This window comes from Sinocyclocheilus anshuiensis, unplaced genomic scaffold (genome assembly GCF_001515605.1).
Source record: "Sinocyclocheilus anshuiensis isolate Anshui unplaced genomic scaffold, SAMN03320099.WGS_v1.1 scaffold91, whole genome shotgun sequence".
NCBI lineage: Eukaryota > Metazoa > Chordata > Actinopteri > Cypriniformes > Cyprinidae > Sinocyclocheilus > Sinocyclocheilus anshuiensis.
In genome coordinates this window covers 73,271-83,015 of record NW_015552636.1, presented here as the reverse complement: position 1 = coordinate 83,015, position 9,745 = coordinate 73,271, and the positions used below count along the sequence as shown (strand labels likewise).

The following is a 9,745-nucleotide window of genomic DNA, read 5'->3' as shown; positions in this document are numbered from 1 at the left end:
CGTCAACACAGGCATTTGGGTCTTAAATAAACGTTAATAGTTAAAGATAAAGCATGTGTACTAGTTGGCTATTATGCGATCCTGGCATTATATGATGAGATTTTAAAGGGATGTAGTTCACCCAAAAATTAAAATACTGTCATAATTTGCTCAGTTTCAAGTTGTTCTGAACATGTATGAATTTTATTTGAATTGACTTTGTTCTCCTCAACATAAAAGAAGATATTTTGAAGAATATTCGTAACCACTTTGTTGACTCCAATAGTGTTTTTTTTTTTTTATACTATGGAAGTCATTGGGGCACCGAAACTGTTTGGTTTCCCCACGTATCACCACCACTTCGGACGCCAGTGCAAGCTCTCCTACTACGGCTTCACCGAACTCATGGAGCTGTTTGAGGCCATTCCAGACGTTCTTCTGGTCGGTACACGAGCGCAGATGTGAAGGCGCTGGAGCGCTCGGCGGCAGTCTCTGACACGCTGTGTTTGTGTCTCAGGTGCTGGAGTGTGGAGAGGAGCGGCTGCTGGCGCTGACGGAGGTGGAGCGTGTGAAAGCGTTAGCGGCTCAGCTGGTGAAGCTGCTTCGAGCCCAGAGAGACTCCGGCTTTGCTGTCAGTCAGCTGCTGAGTGAATACAGCAAGACGTTTGGCTACAGCCTCCGCCTGCAGGACTACGACGCCGCCACGCTGCCCGCCCTGCTCAACAAGCTCTGCCACGTGGTGAAGGTGAACGTCATTTCCTTTCATTGCACTGATAAGCCTCCTTAAAAGCTGAAGACATTAAAGGTGTGGTTGAACTTTCGTGTGTAATGTTGCTGTTAGAGCATAAACAACGTCTGCAACGTTACGACACTCAAAGTTCAATGCAAAGTGCGATATTTTCTTTTAAAGAAATTGCTGTTTAAGGACTAGTGTGTGACCGCAGGACTGCCACGAGCTGGAGAACACACACACGCCGCAGAACACGTGTGTGTGTGTGTGTGTGTGTGTGTGCGCTCTTCTGTCAGATGACCACAATGAACCCAGAAGCCTCTCAGATTGTGACGTTAGCTGAACTTAACGAGCTTCATGTGAAGTAACGTGGACGTTCAGCCTCAAGACACTGGAGGTCTTGTATGATTTTAGTCTCCACCAGAAAGTCCTGTTAGTAGTTTTTTTTTATTTCTATGTCATGTCCAAATTTCTGTCATGTATAATAAATATCACAAGCATCATTTGGTGTCCTGCTTTCTGTTGTGTTCCTCTTGTGGAGGATCGCTGCCTCTCTGATGGTTTTCTCGGCTGTTAAAGGTCTGTTATCAGCTGTTTCAGATCATTTACAGAAGATCTGACACGTTGGTCTTTACCTGCAGCAGTTAAACACAGAACTTAGTCGAATTAGTTTAACTAGATGTTCATGACGTTAGCTGCTGTAGAACAACATGATTCATTAACAGTCAAAGTCAGATCAGTGCATACGAACATATACACAAGTTTCAGATTGAGAGTTTTTGTCATTAACAGTGTCATCACACTGGACGCAAACACCAGCAAGAAAAACAAGTTCTGGTGGAAAATATATCGTTAAATACAGCAGTTTTGAGCTGATCCAAGGTATGGTGTTATTGTGATCTGAACTGAAGATATCAGACCCATCTGCCACTCATAAACATCTGCTGTAATATCATAAAATAGCCATGTATTTGTTGATTTTGGAAAATGTTTATCACATACTGTTGTGAATCTCTGTCCTATGTGCTCAGATTTTATGTGGTTTAAATGGTTTAATAATTATAATAAAGCTAACATTGATAATTGTCATCCGGTTTTCTTCTGTAACACAAAAGAAGATCCTTAGAGAAATGCTACAGTGTTTGTCGATACAGTGAAAAGTCAGTAGGCATAAAATTCTTGCCAACATCTTCAAAATATCTTTTGTGTTTCGATGGAAGAAAATAAATCAACCCGTTTGGAAGGACATGAGGGAGAGGAAATCATGATGATGTTCGTGTGAATTACTTTCCCCTCTGCGTTTTCTTTTTAAGGATTATATTTTTGGAGCGGACTGTGAGCCGAGACTGATCACCTAACCGCTGTTCGTAGCTTCTGTGTTTCATTACGTAATCAAGCTGAAAGTCTAATTAATGAAGGAAGCAGACCTCGTCTCGCGTGTGCAGAGAAGCACTGTGTGTTTGGACATCAGATAATACACTAGCAATGAGCAGTACATTTGGTACAGTGTTTATTCATCTTTGTTAATGATAGTTAATAAAAATACAGTTGTTCATTGTTAGTTAATTTTAGCTCTGGTCCTTTAAATAATATTAACAGGTACAGCTTTTGATTTTAGTAATACATTTGTAAATGTTGCAATTAACATTAACATTAAGATTAATAAATGTCTTAGACATATTTTTAATTGTTAGTTCATTACTGTATTTGTTTAACTAATTTTAACAAATGCAACCTCATGGTAAAGTGTTTCCAAAGAAAGTTATGTATTGATGTGCATGTTTTGTCTCTTTGTGCATTCATGAGTTTTGGCTGAAGAACTGATGGCATTCAGTGTGTAAAAAAAGGCAAAGATGCAGAAAATCAAACCCCTTTCCACAGCACTGTATAAGCGATGCATCTGTGCTGAAAAACGAATCGCTGTGAACAAAGCTTGAATATCAGAACAGCAGTTTTCAAAACCGAATAAAGGAGCGACAGACTGCACGAAGATACTTTATTTGCAGAATATTCACGAGCTGATGTCCTTCTTCATTAGATTCAGTTTGTCTAATTATTTCTGATTATCAGGCCTGTTTAAATACCACCACATTTCAAAAGGCAAAGAAATGCTAAAACTTCAAACATAGTTTTCATGTTTATGCACATTTATAACTGTTCATGGTTCTGTTGATCCACTTCTGTATTCATGAACATGTTCTTATTTAAAGAAACGGTAACAAAACCCCCAAATGTCAGAATCACTTTATGGGGAATATGTTTTCTAATGTCTAAGACGAAGTATCTGTAAACTGTCAGATGAATCTAATACACACTGGATTAAGATGCATGTGTTTTTAAAAACTCATATCAGTGTTATTTAAGGTTTCTGTTTGACGGTGATTCTCTTGTGCTTGTGAACCATTCTTCGTGACTCTTATCATTAGGGTGAAGAATAAACGAATACTTCTCTCTGAGCTGGGTTTTGTGTTTTGTGTGGATGTTTCAGGCTCCTGAGCTCCTCCTGAGTCACTGACATGCTGCAGAATCACAGAGGAGCTGAACGTCTTTCTAATGCTCAGTCAACAGACTTATATTCATCAAATTCAGGTATGATTTGCTTTGGGGAATCTCGTGATCTTCACATGAGGACGCACTGAGTGGCTCCGCAGCAGTCCTTAATGAGGGCCGCGCTGCTCTTGCTGATGGAGGGTTTGTTGGCTGGAGGTTCAGTCGTTCTGGGCTTCGGAGCTCCTGCGGAGAGAAACCGAGCGGATCAGCAAACGTTACACGACTCACGTGCTTCATCCCGCCGCTGCGTTGTAACAAAATCATCTCAACTTTCACCCATTTGCCACTGACCTCTCAAAAAAAATCTGTGTTCGTGCTTTGGCTGGCGCTGAGCGAGAGACACGATTCTGTTGAGCTTATGAATGCAATGAGCAATCAGGTGTTCAGATGAGCCATGGCTGAAACACTGTGCTTTGTTCTGTGTGCGCTCTCTGATGAATTCTCTCATCACAAACAACAAAGTGCAGATGTGCGTACAAATGTAAGATATTCATTTCACAATGTAAACAGATTCAGTGATTATAATGGGAGTTTTTGAGACTTGAAGTCTTGATAATGAAATGATAATGTTCTTTGATAATGTAAATGTTCTTTGCCGTCCTTTTGTACAATGAAAGTGTTATAGTAAGTAACTTACAATGTTTTTATTAAGTTCACATTGAATACAAACTCAGTCGTAGTAAAAATATTTTAAGGCATGACACTCATATCTGGTACTTAAGTAAAAAGATGGGTTTTTATGCTTAGTTAATAGATTACACTAACATTAGTCTGCTTTGCCCATCGCCCATAGATCAACTAACAATCTATTAAAGTGCATGTACTGACACATATTTGAGAATCGAGATATTTCATCATATAGTTAACACGTTTGGGAATATTTCTAATAAAAAAGGAAAAATTAAGTAAAACATAAGCCTACTGCTGTGTGTCACATGACAACAAATAATAAGTAGATCTGTGAAGTCGGTCTTAAAGAGACGGCAGTTTGATAAACTGATTGCTGTCTGTGTCATTAATGTTAAACAACAAAAGACAGAAAATCACTCACTGCTCTTGACTGACTAACTGAATAACTTTAATTGTAAGTTTATTTATTTATACAGTGAAGACTATCCAGTGTTGTTTTACATTTGATTTCTTCAATTCTGTAGTCATTCTGTGTTAGACCTGAAAACGTAAAACACTGATTTCATTGTTATCAAATGTAGCTTTGCACACTGCCATCATCTAGAATGATTTTGATCAGTGTTTTAGTGTTCTTAGCAGAGGGCTCTCTTAATATTTTACATTTGATATAAGATTTTATGGGCTTTACATGTGCACCCCTGAAACCACAGAACACCCCACATAATGTATGTATGTCTGTACTTTCTTCTGCTGGAAGCTCCTGTCGTCAAGTCAAATTCCTTGTGTGTGTAAACATACTTGGTAATAAAGCTCTTCTGATTCTGATTCTGATAACAAATCCCAATTTAACCGCCGGTTAGAGTCGTGATCGCTGCCGTCACCAGGATGTTTTTCTCGTCTGAGCTCAAATTTGTTTTGTTTCAACACTTTATTCAGTGTTTACTGTGTGCACTTCATGCTTGTTACCCAGCAACAGCCCAGCGTGACGCTGCGTGCGCCGCCTGTCGTGTCATGAGCGAGCATGGGTCGTGTGACAGAAACGTCACAGATCTCTCCCACAGTGCAATACTAAATTATGTTTTATTAACAAGGTTCTGGAGGAGCACGATCAGATAATCAACCAGTTCGTCACAGTTCGCCCTCTTGACTACAGATAAGTCCCATGCTGGCACAGTCCTTAGGTGAGGAGGATTCAACCGCCGAGCACCTCTGAGGAACTTAACGACCAGGTCGTTTCTGCCAATTGTCCGGCCAGCCTCGGGGGAATGGTTTGCCGCGATGGCTGCCACATTTGACTTTGAGTGTGGAAGGGGTGCACCCCTTATCCAACAGCTCTTGCAAAAAGGTTAGCACGTGGGACACATCACATGAAATCGGATCCTGGTTACTTGCTGAACACCAGTCACTGAAGACTGACCACTTGAGGGTGTAGAGATGCCTTGTAGATGGAGCTCTAGCCTCTAGAAAGGTATTAGTGACTCTCGCTGGGAGTTGACCTGACTCCCGTCGAGTGGCCAGGCATGAAGGCTCCACAGTTCTGGCTGGGGATGCCAAATCTTGCCCTGTGCTTGCGAGAGAAGGTCTCTCCTCAGTGGTATTGACCACGGTGCTGCAGGCATCAGCTGGATCATCTCTGGGAAACAGACTTGGTTTGGGGGGCCACGAGGAGGAAAGAGCATTTCGTTTCCCTGACTCGCCTGATAACCTCGGGTAGCAGGGCGATTGCGGAGAAGGCATACAGATGGGTGTTTGGGCCAATCGTGGGAAAGAGCACCACGCTGTCTTGAGAAATAGGTTGGGCAGTGATAGCGATAGGTCGACCTCTGCCTTGCCGAAAACTGACCAAATCATCTGAACCATCTGGGGATGTAGTCTCCATTCCCCTGGAGCTACATTGTCCCTGGACAACATATCTGCTCCCTGGTTCAGTCTGCCTGGCACATGAACCGCTCGTAGTGAGAGGAGTTCTCTCTGTGCCCAAAGCAGGAGACGTCGAGTCATCCTGTGAAGGGGACGTGACCTGAGGCCGCCTTGGTGGTTGATATAGGCCACCACTGTCATGTTGTCCGAGCAGACCAAGACGTGGTGTCCCTTTAAGGCTGGCAGGAAGATTTTCAGGGCCAGACAAACAGCCAGAAATGCTGTCTGGGTGTCAGAAAACTCTTGGCTGAATTGATTTTAAGCCCAAGACACTCTAGGTGGTTGAGCAACAACGACCTGTGAGCGACAAGTTGCCGTTCTGATTCAGCCAGCACTAGCCAGTCGTCGAGGTAGTTCAAAATGCAAATTCCCATCTGTCTCAGACGGGAAAGAGCCATGTCTATGCACTTCGTAAAAGTGCGAGGGGCCAGGGACAGTCCAAACGGAAGGACCATCTACTGATAGGCCACTCCCTCAAAAGCGAATCTCAAGAATGATCTGTGACAGGGAGCTATTTGGATGTGAAAGTAAGCATCTTTCAGATCCACAGACAGAAACCAGTCCTCGGGCATTTTGTGCGAAGATCTGTTTCAAAGTTATCATTCTGAAAGGCTGTCGCATGAAGGCCCGACTCAGATGTCTGAGATCAAGAATTGGTTTGAGCCTGCCGTCTTTCTTGGGAATGAGGAAGTATCAGCTGTTAAAGCCTGACTTGCTGTTTGGTAAAGGGACCGTTTCCACGTTACCCTTTGCAAGCAGTGTTTGCACTTCGGCTTGGAGAATATGTGCTTCATTGTCCTGCACCAAAGTCTGCATGACACGCAGATCAGGACGGCTTCTTAGTCTCTGGGTCCAGCACTACGTGAGGGTACTGCCTGGCCGTCTGGGGGCGCTGTTGAAGCCCAGGCTCCGTCTTATTCTTAGTCGGGAGAGTCGGGAGAACGGAGCGGGGAGGACAAAGATGAGCGAGACTCATGTTCTCACAATGAGAACATGAAGCCTCGGCGAGCGCAGCCTCTGTGTGGGCAATTCCCAGACAGGCAACGCACTCGCTGTGACCGTCCACTTCTCGAGCCACACTCGAAGCGTCATTTGCAACAACACCGCTGAAATTTGCTCAGAAATTTGCTCTTTTTTTCCTGCTCGCTGAAGGAGAAGATTCTGATGAGATGGCGCTCTGGGCCGACTTACATAGCAGTCGGCTCTGCCCCTTCTGGCGGGCTCGATCGCCATTGGTTTTTGCAGCTACACAAACGTTAACAAATCAGGCTTCAGTAACAGAGTAAACAGGAGTTTCCCACATAAGTTGTCAAGACGACGCAACGAGAGTTACCTTTCGATAGGGAACAGAACAAACTGAGACAGACTAAATCCAGAAGAACTGTGGCAACGTCTCCAAGACACTTCAAGAGACCTACCAGCAAAGCTCCCTGAGAAACTCTGCTCAAGTGCACCGAGGGCAAAAGCTGCTTTAAACGCAAAAGATGGTCACACCAAATTTAATTTAGCTAATAGAAATTAACTGATAAAGAAAATCTATTTATGGCATTATTTTTGACAGTATCCTCATTTTACAGCATTTTTACACAAGTGCCTAAAACTTTTAACAGTACTGTAGGTTTGCAGGTAGGTTTCTTGAAGCGTCTTGGAGACACAGTTCTTCTGGATTTAGGCCCCGTCCACACGCGTTTAGCTGTATACGCATAAATTTGGAATCGTATAGGCGTTTCGTCCACACGGATCCTGCGTTTTGGGAGAGTGAAACCGATATTTGTATAAACCGGGTCCCAGAGTGTATAAATCTGAAAACGCCACCCTTGTGTTTTCGTGTGGACAGCGAATCCGTATATTTTCTGAAACGATGATGTCATCAGCCCATGTCTCGCCCCAGTCAGACACCGCTACGTCACGTAGCAGCAACAAAAACATGAACAAACACTGAACGATTGTCTTTTTAACTAACATTAACACAGATTAATAAATGTATTTTTCCATGTTCGTTTGTATACCGCTATTATATTATACCAGATATTTCTTGAGATGAGGGGAAAAAAAAGATCGGATAGGGAAAGCTCTGGCTTCGTGTGGACGTAGCCTTAGTCTGTCTCAAGTTTGTTCTTTTTCTTCATGTCATTCCAGACAGACTGGATGATGATCAGATCAGATCTCTGTGTGGAGCACTGGCTGTTGTCAGACAAAAATCTCACTGGATTATTACAATTAAGGGCAAAATTAATGTTTGGAAATGTAAACTGATATATTCTGCTGACACACTACAGCAAAAGATAGATATAACTGACTTAAAACCATTTTTAGCTAATGAAAGTACTAGAGTTCTAATAATTTTGGCCACCACTGTATATACAGCCAACTTACGTCTGTCCCACTGTTCCGTCATCCCTCCTCCAGCCAAACTCCTCACTCTTAAACTATTCTCATCCCATATTATGGGTGTGGGGAGTTCTCTGGGTTTGGCTATATTCTGAGCTCGGAGCCCTCCCTCAGGACAGCATGCCAAATATGCTTATTATTTGCTCAATTCGATTATATGGGCAAACTCCTGACACGTGAACGTGAGAGACGGCTGTGCAAACTCTTACTCTGTATGACGCTGAGCTTCTGTTGGAGGAACTCAGCCATCTCTTTATCTTCCTCCTGCTCCCTGTGAGACAGATCCAACCAGAGAAATCTCAGAAACTTTCAAAGAGTACATTTGATGACAAACGTCACCAATAAAAGTTGTATTCGCTGACCTCAGACGCTCGACCTCGGCATCATCCACCAGGAAATCTCTCTTCTGCACCAGCTGATGAATCTCCTGGATTAATTTCTCTTCTCTCTGACGATGTTTCTTAGTCTTCTCTGCGTCTGTGTGTTAGAAAATGCACACGTCAATCCAATCTGAGACGTGTGTGTGTGTGTGTGTGTGTGTGTGTGTGTGTGTGTGTGTGTATGTGTGTGTCACCTGGCACTGCCACTATCTTCCTCAGCTCCTGCTTCAGCTTCATAATGTCTTTGCAGAGCTGAATATCGTCCATCCTGAGAAGAATACGAAATAAAACCAGTCACTCAGATTCTGTCATTTCTAGAGGAGAATCTCAGCATTTTGTTCTGAACATGTGCAGTAAATGCAGCAGCTACTCACATGAAGCGCAGCTCAGACTCGCGTCTCACCAGCACCTCCCGCAGACGCTGAATCCGAGCCATTTCCGCCTCCATCTCGTCTGCAGACATGGAGCTTTCAGCCATGGACACGTCCATCTGGCCTTGGGTACAAACAGACGGTGAGTGAGAGTGTGTGTGTGTGTCTGTGTGTGTGTGAGAGAGAGAGTGTGTGTGTGTGTGTGAGAGTGTATGTGTGTGTGTGTGTGCGCGTGTTTGAGAGAGAGAGTATATGTGTCCATGTGTGTGAGAGTGTCATTAGGATTTGTCCCCAAAACCTTCAAACTGGCTTTTATTAAGTCTCTCATTAAAAAGCCACAACTTGACCCCAAAGAATTAATTAATTACAGACTGATCTTGAATCTCCCTTTTTCTGCAAAGATACTAGAAAAAGCAGTATCCTCACAACTATGTTCCTTCTTAGAGAAAAATGTTATCTGTGAGGATTTCCAGCTAGGATTCATCATAGTACTGAGACTGCTCTCATCAGAGTTAAAAATGACCTGCTTCTATCATTCGATCGTGGTTGTATCTCTCTATTAGTGCTACTGGATCTTAGCGCTGCGTTCGACACTTTCGATAACAACACAGGTGGAGATATTTAGTTATTCAGTTCATCTTTCTTGTTGCTATTATAAAGCTGTTTGTGAAACACTATCGGTGCGTTCCAAATGGGATATATCGCCCTCCGAAGAGCACTTCGGAGTGAAAACAATCATGGCCGCCATATTGAAGGGTCGTTCCAAACCGAAGTGCTCAAAACTGGCCACTTCA

The 9,745-nt window shown here is 43.1% G+C and overlaps 2 protein-coding genes across 2 annotated transcripts in view; one reads left to right on the top strand and one right to left on the bottom strand.

The window, feature by feature from the left end:
- The first annotated feature begins 325 nt into the window (after positions 1 to 325).
- Positions 326 to 1,746, top strand: LOC107666711 (meiosis arrest female protein 1 homolog). The gene is made up of 2 exons (XM_016458133.1): positions 326 to 420; positions 497 to 1,746. Exons 1-2 carry the CDS (start codon positions 385 to 387, stop codon positions 764 to 766), a joined length of 306 nt encoding a protein of 101 aa, XP_016313619.1. The 5' UTR covers positions 326 to 384; the 3' UTR covers positions 767 to 1,746.
- Positions 1,747 to 2,477: 731 nt separating this feature from the next.
- Positions 2,478 to 9,745, bottom strand: part of LOC107666710 (bMERB domain containing 1) — a 10,058-nt gene continuing 2,790 nt past the window's right edge. Inside the window, exons 2-6 of the mRNA XM_016458132.1 lie at positions 8,955 to 9,075; positions 8,775 to 8,848; positions 8,563 to 8,677; positions 8,410 to 8,471; positions 2,478 to 3,442 (exon numbers count right to left, since the gene is read on the bottom strand). Of these exons, the coding sequence (XP_016313618.1) occupies positions 3,330 to 3,442; positions 8,410 to 8,471; positions 8,563 to 8,677; positions 8,775 to 8,848; positions 8,955 to 9,075 (485 nt within the window). The 3' untranslated portion in view covers positions 2,478 to 3,329. The remainder of the gene's footprint in view (positions 3,443 to 8,409; positions 8,472 to 8,562; positions 8,678 to 8,774; positions 8,849 to 8,954; positions 9,076 to 9,745) is intronic.

What these genes read in the sequence shown, in the direction of transcription:
- LOC107666711 (XM_016458133.1), top strand. Translation starts at nt 385, where the DNA reads ATGGAGCTGTTTGAGGCCATTCCAGACGTTCTTCTG. An exon ending in CCATTCCAGACGTTCTTCTG is followed by an intron (nt 421 to 496) that starts GTCGGTACACGA and finishes TTTGTGTCTCAG; the next exon opens with GTGCTGGAGTGTGGAGAGGA.